General features: G+C 46.4%; 2 protein-coding genes and 1 long non-coding RNA gene across 6 annotated transcripts in view; 2 read left to right on the plus strand and 1 right to left on the minus strand.

Moving 5' to 3' along the window:
• Window positions 1-11,534, minus strand: part of LOC148817531 (uncharacterized) — a 24,404-nt gene extending 12,870 nt beyond the window's left edge. The window contains exons 1-7 of one of the 4 annotated variants that reach the window (XM_088938074.1): window positions 11,282-11,534; window positions 9,679-9,730; window positions 8,107-8,330; window positions 6,051-6,135; window positions 5,206-5,279; window positions 4,446-4,505; window positions 3,489-3,596 (exon numbers count right to left, since the gene is read on the minus strand). In XM_088938074.1, coding sequence (XP_088794200.1) covers window positions 3,489-3,596; window positions 4,446-4,505; window positions 5,206-5,279; window positions 6,051-6,135; window positions 8,107-8,196 — 417 coding nt within the window. In that variant the 5' untranslated portion in view covers window positions 8,197-8,330; window positions 9,679-9,730; window positions 11,282-11,534. Of the gene's footprint in view, window positions 1-3,488; window positions 3,597-4,445; window positions 4,506-5,205; window positions 5,280-6,050; window positions 6,136-8,106; window positions 9,907-11,281 lie in introns of those variants that run through there. The other 3 variants (XM_088938072.1, XM_088938075.1, XM_088938073.1) reach the window with 3 other exon arrangements.
• On the plus strand, window positions 6,542-9,878 carry LOC148817532 (uncharacterized). The gene is made up of 2 exons (XR_016094587.1): window positions 6,542-7,673; window positions 7,794-9,878. It is a non-coding gene; the product is annotated as an uncharacterized LOC148817532 (long non-coding RNA).
• A 5,384-nt stretch (window positions 11,535-16,918) lies between the features above and the next one.
• LOC148817533 (uncharacterized) lies at window positions 16,919-20,849 on the plus strand. Its single transcript, XM_088937909.1, has 5 exons — window positions 16,919-17,102; window positions 18,788-18,874; window positions 19,273-19,336; window positions 19,619-19,710; window positions 19,824-20,849. The coding sequence occupies exons 1-5, from the start codon at window positions 17,052-17,054 to the stop codon at window positions 19,890-19,892; spliced, it is 363 nt and encodes a 120-aa protein (XP_088794035.1). The 5' UTR covers window positions 16,919-17,051; the 3' UTR covers window positions 19,893-20,849.
• The last annotated feature ends 483 nt before the right edge of the window (window positions 20,850-21,332 follow it).

Below are 21,332 nucleotides of genomic sequence, written 5' to 3' on the forward strand. Positions count from 1 at the left end.
ATGTGAATACACAGTACAGCCAAGAGAACTACAAACAGAACCAGGGAAGCAGTGTAGTGCAGTAGTGTCTCTCATCTGGGGCCTTTCAGATGAACATGCAAAAGAGGAAATGCTAGTAAAGAAAACTAATAATGAAATAAGCAAATTCATTGCTGTTTCTCTGATCTTTGATTACATACAAATGGAGAGGCATAAGGTCATGACAGGAAAACAAGTACTGGTATGAACACCAAGCTACACCTTCATTGTATATCAATTTAAAATACATCTCATAAGCCTTTGAAGAATGCATCCTTATTAACTGTTCACATTTGTGGTTTTCTGATGTAGCAGCATGGAAATAAAAAGACAAAATGCTTCAGCTGACAAGAATTCTTCAGAATGTATTTTTTTTTCAGTTCCTTGTCCACATCAAAACAGGACAGATTTCCTATGCTTGGTACATCAAAAAAGGTAAAAAAGGCAATGACCAATGTTACTATTGTAGTCTGGCACACCCTTGACACTGTTCGGATAACCTATTTACAACAGATAACACTGGCAAAAAGGTTCAATTCTCCAACCTCTGCTTTTACAAGGAATCTGAGACATATGACAGGCCTCTTTGCTCATCTTAAACTTCCCTCCAGTGCGAAAACCAATCAGAGACTGTCTGTGGCCGAGGAGGGAGACTGACAGCCAATCAGAAGCCATGCAGGTGAGAGAGGGCAGCCTGTGGACCAATAGGAGGTAAGTGGAGTGAGTTCACTTAGACTTCGAGCCAATGAGAGAGGGCTGCTTTGCAGAATCAACCAGACAGAAGCCACTCAAGGGCAGGCAGACGCTGGCAATGCTGAGAAGCACTTTGGCTGCAAGAGTTACTGGAAATTTCCATAGGAGAGCAGCGGGGGGGGGGGGGAAGGGTGAAGAGTGGAGACAATGCGCAAGCGTGAAAGAAGAAAGCTGTTAGCTCTGCTCGCTCTCCCCCTGTGTGTCTCTCACTCTCTCTCCAGGGAGGAGGTGTAGGGGCTTTCAGGAAACATCACCAAGAATAGCACTTTGGAAATGTCTCAAGTTACAGAAAGTAATGCTCTGAATATATTCCCTCCATCCCTCTCTCTCTCTTCAGTGCTTATCCGCACTCTCATCGTCCCCTTCTCCAGCGGCCCTGTCTCTGCGTCCGTCCCGCCTTCTAGTCTAACTTCCTTGTTACCGCCAAAGACTCCTGGTGTCTCCCTCTTCCTTTCTTGCATTCAGCCTGAATTTCTCTCCTCTCTGTCCCCCAGAAATCCCCACTCTCCTCCTCTCCCACCATCTTCCCACTCCTAACCTCGGGTGTCTTCTACTGTCCCCGAGATGTCTGGACATAGCCTTGCTGGCCACTGGTGGCTTGGGTGAGGTGGCTTCTGCCAGCCTTGTGCTAAATTCAGCCTGTATATTTGCAATCTGCTCCCAAGTCCCTCAAACCAGCTTAGTCATTAAAGGGACTTCCCACCCTGCTACAGAACACCATCTCCTACAAGCAGTCTTTCTGAGTGTCAGTTACTGGAACCATGTTACCCTCTTGCAACTACTTTCACTTTACAGGCGATCCAAACAGCTACCTGAGATTTATCTCTATCATACATGGAAACATCCAGAAGCTCTGATGCCGAATACTGGGGGAGGGACTCAGTATCACTAAAGCTCTGATTGCCAAGGGCATGTATTTAATCATTTTACTGTGCATTCTTTAAAACAGTGTGGCACGGTGATGCAGTGGCTTCTACCGAGTCCTTGGCTGGGGCAGAACATTCAGAAGTCAAGGCAGACGTCTTGTTTCTTCGCAGCACGAGAACCCTGCGGTCAGTTCTGGACCTGGGGTGCTATCTGTGTGGAGTTTGATTGTTCTCCTCACGTTCAACTGTTTCCCCACTGTATTGTACTCCAGCTTCCTCCCACAGTCCAAAGAAGGCTGGTAGGTTTCTCGGCTTCTTGGCCCTGGTGTGAGTATGTATTTGTGTCTGCGGTTAGAAAAAGCATGGATGGATTTTGAAAACTTCAAAAGTCTGAAAAAAACTAAAGAAATGGGTGGAGCACACGTGGCAAAGTTCAACTAACTGAACAAGATCTGGGGGAGAGAAGGAGCATCCACACGGTCTCAGGATCTGCAGCAGCAGAATGAGATCTAGCTGTACTTCTTAGGAGCAATTTTTAGCACACAAACCCAACTCCATTCGGAGTTACAGGTATCTCCGTCTCCACCTAGCCTCATAAAAAAATAGATCATCTGTCCTCCGCTCTTCACTGGAACAGTCGAGAGCTCCGTGACACAGTCACACCTGAAAGCAAAATCTCACCTTCCCAGAAGTGCTCCGTTACACTGTGGATGTGGGAAAGCACCCTGAGAATCAGAGGCGAGTGAAAGAGAAAGTACTGTGCAGAAAGTACTGACTGGCGTCAGTTTTCTGTCCCATGTAAGAGTGACAGGGAGGCTGTAGGAAAGGTAAAAGACCGGCCCATGGCAGCGAGCCACACCTGTAATTAAGCTTGCAAAGCTAACAGTAACGAAGGCCCCCTAATCTCCCACAATGTTTCCACTGCAGTGAGTAATACTGAACTAATGGCCATGCGGAGGACCATGGGAAACCCATTCAAAACTGGAGGGCCACTGCGGTGTGGAACAATAGAAAGGAGCATTCTTGGCTCCCACAGTGCCCTCGCCAATTCTTCAGTCACTGTGAACCTTCCCCCTCTAATCCTGACCTTTGATCTTTGACCCCGCCCCTCCTGCCCATTCGGAAATTCCTAGGGGTCAAGTTACATCCTCCCTCCCCACCTCTTGGTCCAGGTGTTATGACGCAGACCTGCCAGCATTCAGGTGGTAAAATCTCCTTCAAGCCATGAGGGCTCCCAAGAAGCATCCACAATAACTACCATGTATATCAACCCTCCAGGTCCAGAATGCTCTCTCTCGGGTGTCATTTGGTCTTGATCAAATGTCTGCCTCTCATTTTGCAGTCTCGTTTTGGTCGCGTGATTGCAACCTACTTTTGCTGCAGAGCAGAACCAGCACAGGAAACTGTGGCACATATGGTCCCACAAGAACCTTTCACCCCAAATCAGCAGAAATGTATGAAAATGCACTTTTATATGTGTCTGAGAACAGCACACAGCACTCTCACCTGTGGAAGTGTTTAACTAAACTTAACTAATTGGAATGTGGCTCTGCAGTATAATGTTTTAGAATTACATTTATATTTAGAATTATTGCATTAGTGGAGATAATTGTTTTCCATTTCAATGGAATGTCCCTGTTCATAGAGAGATCTGAAACCATCCTTCCCTGGCCTAAGTAATATAAGAATGGAAATCTCTGGATAGGCTAAAAGATAGGAATAAAATGATAAAGGACTGTAATAAAGATAAGTATACAGGGCAAGAAAGGTCAATGAAAAGGGATGTGGACAAGTGTCCAGCAGGACAGGGATGGGAGAAGGAATGGAGACAAGAAGAAGGGTGAAGGTTACCTTTATCCTGCGGACGGCAGGGTAGTATCTGAGTACATGGCACACAGCCAGCATCACCCCGCTCTGAGTGCATGTGGACACGATCTCCGAGCAGTCTGCAGTGGTCACCTGAGACACACACAGGCAGGCGGTCAGACAGGCAGAGGCACAGATACACCCCCCAGGCCGAAACACACCCAGAGGAACAGCAGCTCTGGATCACAGATTCATGTCGAGACTCACACAGATTCAAACGAAACCCGACAGGCACCTCTGGGCATGCAGACACAAGAAGAGACTTTCCATTTACAGGGCAGTGTGGGGATAACGCAATTAAGAAGGAAAGCAGTGGTGGGATGTGTAGCTAAAAATGTACAATGTAAATCAAGGCAAGCTAAAACTGTACAAGGCACAAGTAAAACCATGTTTATGATACTGTGTGTGTACAATTCTGGTCACCACATTAAAAGATCCTGCTTCTCTGGAATCAGTCCAGAGAAGAGCAGTGAGATACATTCTCAAGCTCAGAGGAATGTCCTGCACTGATAGGCTAAAAGAATCTCAGTTTTGGAACAAAAACGGCTATAAAGGGAATTGAAATATTCCAAGCCCTCCAAGGCCACCCAGTGAAATTCAGACTGAACAGTGAAATGCAAAACAAGGGTCACAATTGGAGAATAAAGGCTAAGAACTTTCAAAACAGGTGTAAATATTTACACAAAGAGTTGGGGGAGCCGGCAACATGTTAGCCAAACACGCTGTCGAGCCCAAAACCCTGACTTCTTTCAAGAAATAACTGGATGAGATCTCAGATCTCAGATCACTCGGTTAGCAGCAACCAAACAAGCTAGCGGGACCAGATTGCTTCCTGTCATTTGTAGATAATCTTATATTACAGCGTTAAGCATTAACACATTTGTGAGGCATCCAGAATGTCAGAAGCTGTTGAGTTCAGCCACGATAAAAAGGTCTACTCACTGCCATGGGCTTCTCTAGGAGGATGTGGTAGCCCTTCCGCGCAAAGGCCACAGCAGGGTCCTGAAAAACACAACCCAGCTTCACAAGCACCGACTCCAGCAACGCCCGATCGGAGCAGCCCCTGTGCCCACACCGAGGGTCCTCCCCAGCATTTTCTTTCCAGATTTTTACAGCACAGACCTCTCTCGGGTTCTGGAAAACGCCAGTCAAACATTGCCAATTTGGAACAGCAGCAAAATGCTCAGGGGCTCTCCTTCAAAGTATTTGAGGAGAGCCGCGTGTCTCAGAACTGGCTGGTGGCAAGCTGTGCCAAATTAGTCTGAAAATCATGCTTGGAGACTGGGTTCTTTAAAGCTGGATGGACGCCCTAGCATACCATAAAACCTCTGCTGCCTGCTGATCCAGCCAGTGCAAGTTCAAGTCAAGCCTATGCCCCAGTTCAGTTTCAATCTCTATTTAGTTTAGGACTAAGGCAAATCCCTCACTTTTAGTTTTAGAAGATGAGGAGTGTGCACATGTTTTGAGCTAAACCTATGCCTAAGAGTTCTGCCAAACATGGCATAGAACCCCGAATATTGACTCACAGCAGCATTTTAGAATCTTCTGGGATATTCTTCAAATTTCCCCTAGGGGACAATAAAGCTTAAAATTGAATTCTAAATGCTTGCAACAAAGAAGATGTTAGGGAAGAAGAGAAGGCCCAGTTCACCGAAGCCTGAGCGAATGGGAGCCCAAGAATAGCGCCCTCTCCGGGACGCACCTTGTGAAGTCTGTCGGGGGTGGAGATGATCACCGCGTCCGCAAACTTCTCCCTCTGTGCAGCAGCGCGCCAGTCTGGTGCACACAAAAAGAAAACCCAGAAAGTACCACTCTGTCAGGGGGTAGCCTGCAGACCTACAGTATGTCCAGATGAAACCGTGAAACATCAAGGTCTGTGAAACATCAAAGACAACTCATGTTGGTAAGCACCATATTTGCTATTCATCTTCTTCTAAGGCAAAAATATGGAAAAGTGTTTGAATGTGTTTCTGTTAGAAAATGTTTTTGGATTCAACACCAAGTACACTTCTCAGACAAACTGAAGGGTATTCACTCCAGGAGTTTCTAATATCTACAATGGCAGTATCTAGAGGAAGCTTCATTTACTTTCATTGCACCAAATAATATGGCAGACCAGCTGGCCCACATTCAGATACAGCTGTATTACTTAAAGTACTGACATGTCAAGATCCTGTTTTTTTTCTGCGTCTTTACCAGTATTCTTACCAGTCAAATTTCTGTATCGTCTTTGAAATGAAACAATGTGGCAACACATCCATATCAATGCCTATGGTGCTTTAGACAGGCAAAGCATATGGTGTCACAGTGCAAGGTTTATGGTATGCGAACGTGCATTTAACTACTGAAAACAGGAGCCACTTCTTTACACAAAGGGTTGTGGGAGTGTGGAACAAGTTACCCAGCTGTGTGGTTGAATCTAATACTCTGGCTTCTTTCAAGAAACGGCTGGGTCCATTAGCTGATTGATTAGTACTGACTACCAATCAGGCTATATGGGCCAAATGGCCTCCTCTCATTCGTAGCCATTCGTATGTTCTTACGTACCATCAAACACATTCGTGTCTTCTATACAGTGCTGCTCCTGCAGTTTACCGCGAGCAAATGGATTGGGGTCTGCAACTCCCACCACCTGGAACACAATCCGCATGCTAGCCAAGAGAAACTCCAAGCGGTAGAGAACATTACCCTGCGCAATTTCGGTGCGGACAAAAAACTCCTTCACAGGGTGGAAGCAAGAGCTTGAGGCTACCAGCAATCTGCAACCATCCATCAGTTCAGATAGTCCAATTAACATGGAAACTAATTCAGAAAGGAATCGCACCTGCGAGCAAAACACAGTGAGGCAACAGCAATAAACACTGCACCACCAAGTCAAAATGGAAGTAGCTAAAATACTTTTAACAGCCTGAAACCACAGAGAAAGAGCCCCTCCTGCAGGCCCCACCTGTGCGAGTGTTTTTCTGCTGTTTTGTTGTTTTCTAACCTCGCGCTCGTTACACAGTTTCAGTTCCGTTTATGAAACGGTCTGTGACCGTGATGCTGCTTCTCAGGGCCATTCTGCTTCTGCCTGGCAATCTGACGGCGTGTGTGAAGCAGTGGGAGTACCTGAGCCTGGGGACTGTCCAGTGGGGAGCTGGCCTGAGCATCAGTGTCCGGATGACACTGCAATTCCATCAGCTCTTTTGATCACCCAGAGCCATGTTCCTGGAGTCTCATGGTTCTGTGTCCATGGGTCCTGTATCCCCACCCTCCGTGGTACCAGCTGTGGACACGTAATGTACTGTGGAACCTTGATCCTACATTATGTGTGTGTCTGCATAATGTCCTATTTCTCAATAGATATTTCTCAATTATTCTGTGCTTATTTACCTACAAACTGATGCCTGCAGATGAGCGAAACAGAATGTACTCCTATGCATGTTTGCTGTGTATGTCAGAGCTTAAATGTCTCTTCCCAGCTGTGCATCGTTTCCTGAATAGCCCTTACAACGTTAATGAACACTGAGGCTCAAGTGTTTGACAGGAGAGAGTGTTTTAGCCATGGTTATCCTCCCTCCCGCCTCCTTGCCCCCTCCACTCTTTCGCCATACTCTTTTCCCCTCTCCTCTCTCCCTGCTCCATGCCCTCTCCCTCCTCTTTCCCTCCCTCATCTTAGAACAAAATCCACTAGAGACCACAGGGCAATTTTTGGAGGGGTTCCAGTATCCATGGCAACCAGCCAAGGCAGCAGGCTGACCAAAAAAAAAGCAGCTAATGAAAAAAAAAAGAAATAACAGGAAATGACTTCACAAAGACCCCCCCCTCCTCCTTCTTGCTCTCATTTTCCAGTTGCAGTGAATGAGTAATGTTTGGACTAGCTTCCTAAGTTTTTTTTTTTAGAATATATTTATTTGACCACCACTTGTCTGGATTCCTAGTCAGAAACCCAACTGAAGATCCCAGACAGCAGTGGCAGAGTTAGGCCACAGCAACTCTATCAGACCACTGTGATTCAAACTCCCTTTCAGGCTCTTCATTCAGAATCAAAGGGAGAAGATAAAGACGTGAGAAAGATGAAAGTGTGCATTAGTCTGCCCTGAAAGCTCTTCAGCCCTCGACTTCTGTCAGAGTGGGTGCAGAATTGCAGCCGGAAACACGTACAGTACGAAGAGAAAAACAAACCAGCAGGTAGGACTGACAGGGCTGCAGCCTTTTTGATCACTCACAACTGTTGCTTTGGGTTTCCTCCCATCGTTTTTGCGCACCTTTCCAAACAGCGGATAAAAATACAACCTCTGCTTCTCACAGCAACGGCTTTGTGCATGAAGAACACTCTTCGTACCCGGTTCCCTGGACGCACAGGAACCAGTTCCACACAGCGTTCGGCAGCGAAGGTTTAGGCGACAGGTTTGGCATTACCATTCCCAGACATTACTTTTGCTTATTGCCTTGTCTCTCTCACACCTGAAGAAGGCCCCACGGCCGAAACGTTGTGTTTTCGTTGTTCTTTTTTTCAGCCTGGAATAAACCTATTACTTGTTCCGGTGAAAGGTTTGGCCTTCTCGGGGCTCCGACACAGCCTGCCTAGGACGGGCGTGAGGTGTTAGCGGAGGGGTCTTACCCTCATGCGCTGTGGGTGCAGGAGGCCAAAGCGCGCGTACATCTCCCCGCGGTTCCCCGCGCCGACGACCACGTCCACGCGCGCCGCCATGGCAACGGGGCTGAGAGACGATCAATCCCAGCGGCCTTCTCTGCGGATCCCCAGCTCAGACTCCCGCCAGGAGGGGATTGACAAGTCAGTTCAGGAACTTGTTGCCAAGTGCAGAATCGGACAGACTGAGATTTCTCAGGAAAAAAGAAAATAGCCATAAAAAGAATTAATTTGAGCAAGAGAGGCAACATCACATTTACAGATTAGTTAAGCAATACTAGTCGGGGTACACGTCTCTCTCTTCTGGCAGGGGTGTAAAATAGTATGTTATTCTTTATTATTTATTTGCTTAGACGCCCTTACCTACAGCAACATGTTAATTAAATTGCTACAGTAAAATACCCAGCTGTATAAAGGTGTACAAAAGTAAGCTATCTTTTACAAAGGTGTTAGCCTATTAAAATAACTACACGATCCTGTTCTTTCATTTAAGGCCTACTGAATTCACTGCTGCATGGTGCTAAGTTCTCATTTTCTACTCAATGCAAATGGAAAAAACACTTCTCTCCAGGCTTCTCAAATACCATAAAAGGAAAAAAACAATGGGGAAGTATCTTTGTGTGCACAGTGCTCTGAAGCCCATTTGTTGACTTGCTAATGGCAAACAGTCACATACTTAACCCACTTCAGATTCTCACAATAACCCTGTAGGAGCATCAGCTCGTTTGTTATGGAACAACTACCGAGCCTGAGATAACTAAAGAAACTAACAGAAAATAATGCGCCAGAAGACTAACAACAAGGAAGTGCTTATGGGTATGGGCGAGGGGAAATGTGAGCAGACAGTAAATTTAAAAAGAGCAAAATAAAAACCGGTCCACCGGGCTGCAAACTCCAGCTCTGTTGCACAGACATTGCCGCCGTCAGTTCAGTCCGGCCCGCCAGAACAAAATCCGTTCCACAGTTTTCACACCACCAGTTCCAGCATTGGAGCTGCTAAGACAATGGAGCCAGTCTGGCAACAGTGCATGACAGGAGCCCACGCCATCTGTGAGCACTGAGCAGCCTTTGTCATATCAGGCTCATTACATTAAACAGCAAAGCGGCTCTTAATGAAAATATGGAAAGTACAGTATCCTTCAGTCACCTTGTTGGAACTGAGACAAATACAGGAGAATGAGAATACACTGCCCCCTTCTGTAGGCAGAGAGGAATGACAGGTGATGGGAGCTCTTCAAATAGAAATTGTTCTCATCCAAATTTACTATTTTGGTTTACAATTTCCCTGTGTTCAAATTGTCATTGTTAAAGCAATGTGGATCACCATTGTATGTTTGCAGTGATGCCTTTTTGCTCTCTGTCCACTCATTTTTGCAACATGCAATACCCCCAATTCATTTTATTTTTGCATGGAATACATCCAGAACATTCCTCCAGCCGAACTCTCAGCTCTTGTCCTCTCCATCTCCACTGGAGCCTACGACGGGATAGCAGGGAGAAACAGAACATGGCACTCAAAGGAGAGGGCTCGGCTCGGACTACCTCAGCCTGGCAACAGGGACTCCAGTTCAAAGGGCGAGTGTGTTCTGCAATTCTTTATGTGACCGGCCACACACCAGGCATCGAGAGTGTCACACCAGAAACAAAAAGTTAAAAAGTTAAAAAGTAAAGTTAGATAAAAGAACTCAGAATAACACATATGTAAAGCAGGACATCTTTATGCAAAGTAAAGTTAAGAGAATATTGTCTGTCCGTGTGCGTCTTTGTCTTGGGGGGGGGGGGGGGGTAGGAGCAGGGAGCGAAAGAGATTACAGAGTGCGGGGGTGCGTCGGTCTGAATGGAACAGCTGCCTTGTTCAGCTCCCATCTGCAACACAATGCCCTCAACACAATATGCTAATGACACAGCGACAGTAAACAAAGACTCAGAAGTGGCCTCGCTGTGTGTCAGCGGGCCGCGAGTGACTCACACAGGAGACACGCGGCCGGGCTGGATCAGCAGCGAACTCCGAGACAGTATTATAACAATAACGGAGCAATAGTCATGACAATAATAAACCATGTAATGTCCCTGATTGATACAATTGCCACCTCCACGATAGAAATCGGTGAAGACGAAAACGTATCATTCTTCTAAATGTGCGCAAATTTTTATTTTTCAAAGAGAACAAAACGTAACATAAATGCCTAAATCGAAATCGCTCCTGGATTGTCAATAATTACGTTTATGACATAGATTATGTTTTTTCCCCCCTAATATTATTCCTTTCGTGTTCATTTCCTGATACACTCTCCGCAAACAAGACACCTTAAATTAGTCGTAAGAGTCGTTCGGTCAGATGACACCAATCACAAGGATGAATAACCTTCAGACATTGGCCTTCGCTCTTCCGGTTCATTTTGCGTTTAGTTCAAGCGGTAGAGTGTATGCAAAAGTTGAAATACGGTACTTAATGTGTTCAGATCTACTCTAGTAATATGGTACCGACTTCTCGTGATATTTATCACTCGCTTTAATTTGACATTTTCCCATTTTTATGTCAGAATTACTATGTTAACCCCGGTGAATATATTAAATCATTTTGGATCCGGTTGTAACGATAATTAATCAAATACACTGTAGTACTTAAACCATTGCCTTACATGCGATTTTCGGCTTCTGTGAATCACACCGTTTTAAAGAACACGGCACAACTCAATGCATTGCGTTGTACTGTATGATTTAAAGCACACAAACTCGGACAATGTTACAGGTGGGGGCGCTAGCACTGACGTCTGTACCTAATTAACATCGCGCATTTTGAGGAACAATGCGCTGCAGCTTTTCATTAAAAACAAAACCGAATGGTAAATTAGGACAAGCTAAACGAAAATGGAAATGCTGGGTAAAATCCGGATGTATAAAAATGCTGACATTTTAAGAATAACGCGCGGAATTCTGAAAAGAAAAATGCCCGAAGTGACTTATCCGGGTTTCTGGTTTGTGCAGGAGATGAATCCACACAAAGCTACAGCTCTGTGGTCTGTTTTCGCTCCGATTCGTCTTATGCGCGATAACGCGACGTCCGATTCGAGAAGTCTGCGTCGTCTTTCTATCCGTCGTCGCTGCAGTGCTGTGATATAGGAGGAACGGCGCTCTCCCTTACCTGCAGGTCCTGCCGGCCGCCCCGGCGGCTCCTCGCCCTGCTCTGCGCGCTGCAGCTCGGCCCGGGGCGCCTGTCTTAGCACGGGGCCCCCCGAGCGGCCTAAAGACCCGGCTGACACGCGCGAGACCTGGGCGAAAACAAATCGTGTTTTCTTTTCGAATTCGCTGAAGGAGTAAGGACGCAACGCGGAGGTGTTTTGTGCAAGAACACGAATTTGTTTTATTCTCTATTGTTGCAGAGCTCCGTTTTCCCAAATTCAGCACCACAACAATTCAAGAGAAAAAATACAACATTGAAGTATGTTTGGTGTACTGTATTTATATGTAATCATTATATGTTTTTATACTTTGGATTGTTGATGTTATCTATGCGGAGCGCATGCCGTTGAAATAACATCATAACATAATAAATATCATTATTTCAAAATGTTTATTGTTTTTGTTATATTATCTTTCAAACAAACAGTAACGTAACGTGTTGGAATCACATTCAAGAACGAAGAAGGTGTGGCAAAAAATGCTTCCTCTTCTCTTTAAAATGTAGGTTCAGCAGGATGTTTCTAAGGTCGTGCATTTTAATTAGCCTCTCACACACTAATAAAAATCTTTTTTTTTATCCTTTACTGCTACTAAATAATACAAATGAAACAGGTTTCTAATCCAAGTTATTTAGAAAAACCGTTGTAAAGTCACCAAGCTTATGTTCCCTCTAGGACCAGAAATGAGAAGCATATTTTAAGCTTGATGCGCGGTTCTAACAGAACGTGCGCACAACGCCCCTTCCCTTTCCTCCGACCCCACAGAAACTGCGCGCACGGTCTGGCTTCCCGTCAGCACTCCTGCCGCTGTCTGAGGCCGCCTGTCGCGCATTTCTCCGCCTCTGGCTCTTACAACCAGCACTGCCTCCCCCTCAGTTCCTCTGCTCTAGAGCCTCCACCAGCATTGCCTCTCCCCCTGTTCCTCGGCTCTAGAGCCTCCACCAGCACTGCCTCCCTCCCAGCTACTCTGCTCTAGAGCCTCCACCAGCACTGCCTCCCCCCAGTTCCTCGGCTCTACAGCCTACACCAGCACTGCCTCCCCCCAGTTTCTCGGCTCTACAGCCTCCACCAGCACTGCCTCCCTCCCAGTTCCTCGGCTCTAGAGCCTCCACCAGCACTGCCTCCCCCCCCAGTTCCTCGGCACTAGAGCCTCCACCAACACTGCCTCCCTCCCAGTTCCTCGGCTCTAGAGCCTCCACCAGCACTGCCTCCCCCCCCAGTTCCTCGGCACTAGAGCCTCCACCAACACTGCCTCCCTCCCAGTTCCTCGGCTCTAGAGCCTCCACCAGCACTGCCTCCCTCCCAGTTCCTCAGCTCTAGAGCCTCCACCAGCACTGCCTCCCCCCAGTTCCTCGGCTCTAGAGCCTCCACCAGCACTGCCTCCCCCCCCAGTTCCTCGGCTCTAGAGCCTCCACCAGCACTGCCTCCCCCCCCAGTTCCTCGGCTCTAGAGCCTCCACCAGCACTGCCTCCCCCCCAGTTCCTCGGCTCCAGAGCCTCCACCAGCACTGCCTCCCTCCCAGTTCCTCGGCTCCAGAGCCTCCACCAGCACTGCCTCCCTCCCAGTTCCTCGGCTCTAGGCCCTTGGTGAGACTGCCTGCCTTCACATCTCCCAGCTCCCTTTTTGCAGTAACCTCTAGGGCCACCTCCGACTCTTTGATAATTAAGACATTCAATCCAGCTGCCCTTGTTTTGCTTTGTGTCTGTTCTAATTTGGAAAATCGTTCCCAGATGGCGTGTGCCCATAGATCCCTGCCTCTGTTGCAAGTCATCAAGGAAGTGCAGGGTGTATTTCAGGGGAGGGAACCGCTTGAAAGACGAGCTAGAAGCGCTGAAGGAATAGTAGCGTTTCATTATGGTGAAAAAACAGTAGTGGGTGCTAGAATAAAACAGTATAAAAACAATCAAATATGGTTGAGAGATAATCCTGTGGTCAAGGATTAAGACATCTATAAAGTTTTAAGTGCAAATGTTGTGAATTTGAAGTCTGTGAAGTGAAAAGGGGGCAGAGAGAGATGGGCCATAAGGCTTGGATTTCCTGGCTTTGCTGCATTCAGTACAAAATGCCCTTTTTAGCACATTGTGAACTTTGACATGGGGTTATACTTTAGTCATTTTACACCTTTGACCTTTCAAATCTTTGTTTTCCAATTCTAATGAAGAACCGGGCAGGCACTGCCCAGTGTCTTTTGCAGCAGTGCCTGTTCTCGAGTGAAAATAGCTAAGCGTGTATGGGCATTGCATCTCCACTGGGTTTTCTTTCATACATTTGTCTTGATCAATTAGCGAGGCTGATCTAGAAAATGCTAGATTTGAAGTCATAGAAAGGGGAAGTACTGACTATCACACTGACACTAACAGTCAAACTGTGTACAGTTGTGGTCACTGTGTCACAAAAAATGAGATATCGCTGCTGTGGGACCAGGCCAGAGAAGAGCAACCAGATGCATTTGGGGGTTTAATGTCCTGCACTGACAGACCAAAGGAACGTGAACCTTCTTAGTCTTGAACTCAGAAGACTAGGAGGTACCTGAGGCAAACATTCCAAATTCACAGAATCACCCCCAGAGGACTCGTGAAACATGAAGGCAAAGTTGGAAACTTTATGGAAGTGCCCTTGGAAGCAACAATAGGAGGCACTTCTTTACCCAGAAGGTGGCGGGGGTGTGGATCAAGCTGTGGCCCAGCCCTGAGGATGAAGCCGATACGTTGAATTCCTTCAAGAGATGGTCGGGGGAGATCCTGGGCTCAATAAGCTACCTGATCTACCAGCCGGGCCTGCTGGGCTGCAGGCCCTCCCTCCTTTGTAACCTTATCTTTTGTGTCTGCTGCCACCCCTCTAGAGAACAAGTCAGAAGAGCATATGCTTCATCCACTGGAAATACCTCGCTTTTCTGACAAACCTAGCCAACTCAAAACACAGACCCGTTGATTTCCTTGGAGGGGTTGGATGGTTACTCTCTTCCCAGCTTCCCCCTGGGCTAGGATCATTGCAGATCTCCTTGCATTGTTCTCCGTCTGACGTCCTGTGAGGGCGACACAGCGTGCCGAGACAAAAGTAGGAGATCTGGGGGCAGTCGGCAAATTGCCTGGTATTGAATGCCAGGGCCTCGGTCTTTAGTGCTTCTTCTTTTTGTCTCCTGAATGAAGAGGCAGCTCTGAGGGGCTGTGGCTCCGTCTTACCATGAGAATGGCCTGGTGCGACTTCCTGCTGTTGCTCCCCCTGTTGCTGCAATGATCGCTGTAGGAACGCGTAAAGGTTTATTCCATGAAAGAGAAGTAAAGAAACACAACGTTTCGGCTGTGGAGCCTTCTTCACACCTTCTGGAGACGTGGAAACGTGGCGTCTCTTTTCAGCAAAGAATAAACCTTCACCTGTTCCTTGGCAGCCTATGCCTGCTGACGCAGCTCCCTGCTTGAGTGTCGTGATGCCTGTAGGCCGGGCTGTGTGATGGAGGCCACTGACAAACTGCTCTCCGCACACCAGCGGTCTGTTCACTCCGGCTCTTCTCTCTCTCTCTCTCTCCTGCCTCACACAGATCCGACTGCCTTAGCTTGGGGCCTGACCCCTCAGACTCCCCTACCCACGCCAGGCCCTGCTGTGGAGACACCGGGTGCGAAAGTCTGAGGACTCTGTCCATACTCGGACTGACCTCCGGCACAAAGCTCGTAGGCCTTCCTCCCTGTTTCCGTTTTTAAAAACCGGGCGCGCGACTTAAGTCAGCTCCGAACATCTCTCGCCAATTCTCAACGGAAGGATTGTATCGGGTCTTGACAGTCCAGGCAAAGCTTGCCAAGGGGCTTTGCCATATTTGGGGATTCATGCACTGAAGCCGATGAGTCTGTGACAAAAGTCATGTTTCACTTTGGAGGACACGGCTCTGCTCCTGGTATGCAGAAAGCAGACATATCCCAGAGCCTGGGAATAAGCTCTCAGCCTCAAATGCAGGAGAAGGGCTGTCTCTTTTTTTTTTGTAAGGAGTGCAAATCAAATTAAAACAAGCCTTTCTATCACTTCAAGACGAGCTCGTCCAGTAGAAAATGGGAAATGGAGTCTACGTGTCCTACAGAGGTCAGAGAACAAAACAGAAACTGAGCACCCAGGCTTAAAAAATTTTAAAGCCTGCTGGCAGTACTAAGGACTACTACATTAAAATGCAAAGTAAATCAGTGGTATTTTGCATTTTGGTGCGTCTTGTGATTATACAAAGCCCTGTTTTGTATAGTGAACGGTACTTGCAGTCCAACCCATACTGCTTCCTACCATTCATTAGTTAAACAGGACAAAATAGGAATATGGCGGGCCTATTTTATTTGGAAAGCTAAAAACGGTTACGTCCTCATCGCGTTCACGCTGATTCAGGAGCCTGACTGTGAGGAGGGAGACCTGAAATAATAGCGCTATTAACTTCGGTACGTCCGGATCAATTAGTGCTTGGAAACTTTTCAACGTCAAAATGCGGCTTAAAATAACGAGAAGGCGGAAAGCCCTTGATGAACAGAGTCAACGACGGATCCAGCGAGAGCGGGGGGGGGGGAGTTACTTTATTAAATAGTTAACCTGGGTTGCGCGCTGAAATTTGATACCTCTCTTGTCGAGACTGGAAAAAAACGAGAAGAGAGAGAATAGGCGACAAAGGAGAGAAAACGCGTAGCCTCGACACGGGATTCGTGTTTTTTAGAAAAAGCAACGCTTCTAATGTTGATAAAGAACAACCCGAGGCTAAGAATAAAATCGAAAAAACTTCAGAAATACAAAACCCATTTCCATTTAAAAAAATAAAACCCAGATCCATTGACGGCATTAATTGTGACTGTGTCACTATAATGATTTCTGAAGGATATTTAATAGGCTCTACCGCATACTTTTGGTTGTATGCCTCTGTAATACGTTTGTATTTCTCGCTCAACGTGTGGTTTATTTTTATTCTCTTACGCATTTCACACTTAACAGATAAACAATGTATGCGAAAAGCCTAACAAAAACATTTTAAAAAGTTTCCAAATAAAAATAAAAATAAAACTCGTGTATTGTAAAGATTGCCGAGAGTAAAGCAATACAGTATGTGTTCTCCGAGTCTCAACACGTTAGTGCCTGCCAAATATCAGAAAATACAGCGTGTATGCTGTAATGCGTGGGCTGGACAAGAACTGCTTATTTAAATTATCACTCTCGGATTTCCAACCAGACCTGTGGAGCAACGAAAAGTAAATTAGGGAGGATAGTAAATACATATACATTTCTTTATTGACGTCTTAAATATCCAATAGATACAAAGAGAACAGTATCTGTTTTTCAGGGGGTGGGTGGGATTTAACGAGGTATGACCGACAGGTGAAGAAGCCAATGAAAGACCTCGTATGCTAATTGTTTGCCCCCCTCCCCCCCCCCGGGCCAAGAGGCGTGGCGTTTTCCGAGCCCAGCCAATAACAAATGATAGAACGCACCGCGGGGAGGGGCGTAAAAAGCGGGATGCTATAGAGATGATCGACGTGTCCTCTAGCCAATTGAATTCTGCAAAGGTTTCGTCGTCCAATCCCGTGTCAGCTCGGGCTGCCTCCTCAGGAGGATTCTATTTAACTCTCAGGTTTGAAGCGATTTGTTTCACTCCTCTCCTCGCCTCTGGGTCTCTGACTTTGCATCAGCGAAAGGGGTCATTACCTTTATTACAACAGAAGAAATATTTACCACTTTTTTTTTTGGTTATCCTTCGGGTTTCCTCGTATTTTAATAATGGCTGATACCGCAGTTGATACTACCACTACCACCGAGGTTACTCCTAAGGTAAGTTTGATTTGGGTTAAAGTAAGAGGTTGTTTTTTTTACAGATAAGGGTTCCGTCTTATTCAAATGTGCTTTAATTTCGTGTTCTTTGTCTTGTGCACGTTGCTCAGCACCACGCGGTTCTCGCTATAGGTTTTAGTCTAAAATGCGAGATGCTGTTAAACTACATGGAAACCTTTTTTTTTTTTAAAAAGCCCTTCTCAAGTTGCTTTAATTGGAAATGCATATTTATATCTCTAAAGAGCTGTTTTAGGTCTTGATAGAAGATTCTTAAATGTACTTTTGTCTATTTATTCCAATTGTGCCCGCACTCGGTTACGGTTTGCGGACGGAATAAACAGCCGGTACTTGCCAGCGGTACCCTGTCGTAGCGCTGAGAATGATGGTGAGCTTTTACTGTGGGAGGAAACTAGCGCTTTTTGTTCCCGGTTTCTGTTGTTTTTTTTTTTTAAAAACGAAAGAACCCACGTTTACGCTTCCCTTTTCAAACTGGAGTTGGGGGGTGGGGGACTTTCCTAAGCTTTACGGCCGACGTTTCCTGTTCGAGTTTGGGTTCATCGATAAACTTTAGCTGCGTCGTCTCGTCTCCGTCGTTCGGTCTCCCTCCACCTCGCCTGACCCGGGTCTGGTCTCTGGAGGACCGCGGGCGCTGTATTTATACCCGAGGAGGCTGGGAGCGAAACGGCGGGAAGCGCGCGCGTTTTCTTTTTTTTTTTGCTCCCTCTCTCGCAACACACGGCGTGTGGGGGGAGCGCGCGCCACGTTTCTCTCTGGGATTCTTTTGTCTGTTAGTCGGCCGCGCGCTCAGCTTGCCGTGCTCGTGAGGAGGAGGAGGAGGAGGAGGAGGAGGGAGGGGGGGGGGACTCGTGCACGCGTCCTGCCTGGTAACTCCCCCCCCCTCCCTCCTCCTCCTCCTCCTCCTCCTCCTCACCCCTTTGTTCGGCGGAACATGAACAATCCGGCTGTTGGTTCGTGAACCGTTTGAATTTTTCGTAACGGTACTGGGGGGGAAACGGCTTTAAGACGTTGGTGTGCGGCGGCTGAGGGAAACATTGTCAGAATGTGAAGCTGAACGGTCTTTCAGCTGGTCTTGTCGGTAGCGAGTACTTGAATAAAATATCAGGTTTAAGAAGAGTAAACGTCGAGAAACCGCGGTTTCGCTACTTGACGAATAAAACGAAAGCCCCCGCGATTTCCCCCCGGTTTTAATAGCCCAGCAAGGGGCTACGGCTTTCTTCCGCGGCTGTGTGGCCTCGCTGTCCGCTGCACCTGTGCGATTCCGCGTTTCCAGCGCCGAATGTCTGAATTGGGCGCTCCGGGCCCCCGAGGCGCCGGCTGCGGCCCCGGAGCTGGCCCGGGAGCCGCTCCGGAGGCTGAAGCTCGGTGAGCGGTGCGCGGCGCTCACGTTCTGCAGGCATGACGTTTTACGACCTGGGCCTTTTTTTTCCGCCTTCCGTAACATGTATTGAATGAGGTTTTTGTTTAGAGTCATAAATTCTGGCTGAAAGAGGGGTGACGGGAGGGAGGAGGAGGAGGAGGCGGGGATGGTGGGGGGTGGGGGGGAAGCGGCGTCAATTACTCAATATTTTCCAAACTTGGAAAGTAAACTCCCGTTTGTGTTCGGGCGGGGAGGGGGGGGGTGAGGCTGGAAGTAACGCTGCGGTATTGAATTCCCTGTTCTTCAGGATCTGAAGGAGAAGAAAGAGGTGGCAGAGGAGGTGGAGAAGACGGAGAAGGAGAACGGCAGCGGAGACGCACCTGCCAATGGCACAGTGAGTGCAGCTCGGTTCCCCTGTGGCCCCCGGGCCTTTGTCTGCGTGTGCGCTCGGCTCCCTCGCTGTGCAGGTGTTAGGTCCACTCCCCGCCCCTTTCACAGCCCTTTGTTGAGGTAGCCAGGCAGCTGAATGTGCTCTGTGTGCTTCCCACTTCGTGAGCTGTTTACAGTAGCCCGAAGGACTGGATTTCTCCTCGCCCAAGGAAGACTCCGTAGCTCGAGGGGTGTTCTTCCTGCTTTTCGGTGTGGAATTCTCCTTTATTTGTTGCCAAGATAAATGTTGGTCTGATTCTTCCTGGTGGGATGAAAGCATGAACAGTTTTAAATGTGTGAAACCAGCTAAGGTGAAGGTTGTTTTTGAGAAGCGCGTAATAAACAATTTTTGCTCTTTTGTAGGAGGCAAACGGTGCTGACCATGGTGAGGAAACCCCTGAGGATGAGGAGGAGGAAGACGAAGAAGGTAAGTTTCCTGCCTGTTATCTGGGGATATGATTGTCCAGCGGAGGGAATGGACTGAATTTGTTTTGAGTCTTTTGCACTACCATTGGATGTGAATTGCACAAAACTGCATTTTCAAGTATTAGAATCTGATTTGTTAGGTATACACTAAATTACTTTTGAGTATCGGACTTGACCAATTCCATCTGGTTATGAAATGACCTGGCTTCTGACTGGCCTAGTGGACTTCCAGTTTGGGTTAGTGTGGGGTCTGCTTGTTGATCTGCTTTTAATTTCCTTCTAGCTGAGGGAGAGGGGGAGGAGGATGAAGAGGGAGAAGAGGGTGCAGAAGAGGAGGCTGATGGCCACCCTGTGAAGCGCCCAGCTGAGGAAGAGGTAAGTTTCCTTCAGTCCTGTATGTCCGAGATCTGCAGTTGGCTTTTACTAGCTCAAGAACAAAGTGATGCTCTCAGGTGGCAACTAACTTTGAACCTTTTCTGTTCCATCAGGAAAAAGTTGAAACAAAAAAGCAGAAGACAGAAAATGGTGACTCCACAGAAGCTGAAGCAAAAGCTTAGAGCCTCACTTCATCCTCATTAGCTCTGTCCGCATGGTCAACTTTACCTAGTAGAGGGTTGTGCTTTTTATGTACATTTTACAGAACGTTTTTTAAATACTGTAATCGCACTGGATTCCTGTAACATTACACAACTTTTTGTTTTGTAAAATGTTATTTATTGGTCCTTGTATGACCAGTTTCTATTAATTGCTGCAAATAGGGCTCGTTTTTAAGATCCGAGTGCTTTTTTTATATGTACGAAACATCTGAGCTATGAAGCACATTTTCTACTTTGTTACCTGACCAGCCGATGCACACTTGAGCAGCTGTACCCTTTCTTCGTAAGGAAATATTCAGACCTCTATGGTGACCTCTCGAACCCAGTAAAGACCAAAGATGTTGGAGTTAAGCAGGGGATAATAGACGATTGTTAGCATTAGAATCTGATTTGTTAGGTATAGTGCCATTGCTGCTTTTGGCACCCTTTCATTTCCTTGGCTGATGTATGGTACAGCTGAAAACTGAGGCAGGGGCTCCTTTTTCTTTGACTAGTTTTAAATTACGGAACTGTATTAAGTTAACAAGCTTTTTTTTTATAGGAGCCTGATGGCCTGGTGAAATATTCTGCAATGTTTATTAACCCCTCTCTTAAATCTGAAAGTTTTGGTCATTGTTCTGTATGAATTTTTTGAACTACTTTTTGTATTTTTTCAGTGTACAGTTTTAAGTTGTGATTTTTTTTTTGTGGTCTGAAAAACCCCAGGTTAAAAATTTTACAACGGCTTGTCTGTAAGACTGATTTGAATAATATCGCAGTGGTGTTCCCTGAGGGTTCGTAAAGTTATATAGGCAGCCACATTAACTCGTACAGTCTGTCACCTTGAGCAAAGTTTTTCAATTTGTATTTTTTTGGTTGCTTGACCACTGCTTTGTATATTCTGGTTCTCAATTATAAATAAATCAGTCTTGTCTTTTTCTTCTGGTGTTCAATTGTCATTTTAAAGTTAACTTTAGTAATTTGACTTGATAGCCAAACTATTGGCTATTTAGAAGTCTCAACTGGAGTAATATTTTAGGTATTTAGACCTCTTGCAAATTGGATGCTACCCAATGTGAAATGTATTATATTAAAGATGAAGTGATATTTTAATCCTTCATTAATTGCCACACTTGATGGGTTTTTATCTTTAAGCGTGATTCAGTTTACCATGCTAGAATTAAAAACGGATGATGGCAGATGAAGATGACTACCTTATCTGAGAACTTGATAAGAACCTGAGAACCTTTTCACATCTTGTCTAAGTCTGAGCAACCAAATCTGAATTAGAGGGAAGATTGCAATATAAAAACTTTCAAGACTATGCTTTTCAATTTTGTTCCTTCTTGGCGTTTTTAAAGACCTGCACCATTCACGTTTTTAGTACTGAGGAAATGCAGACGGGTGAAAAGATGGTGGTAG

This window comes from Atractosteus spatula, chromosome 20, assembly GCF_055471065.1.
Source record: "Atractosteus spatula isolate fAtrSpa1 chromosome 20, fAtrSpa1.hap1, whole genome shotgun sequence".
Taxonomy (NCBI): Eukaryota; Metazoa; Chordata; class Actinopteri; order Semionotiformes; family Lepisosteidae; genus Atractosteus; species Atractosteus spatula.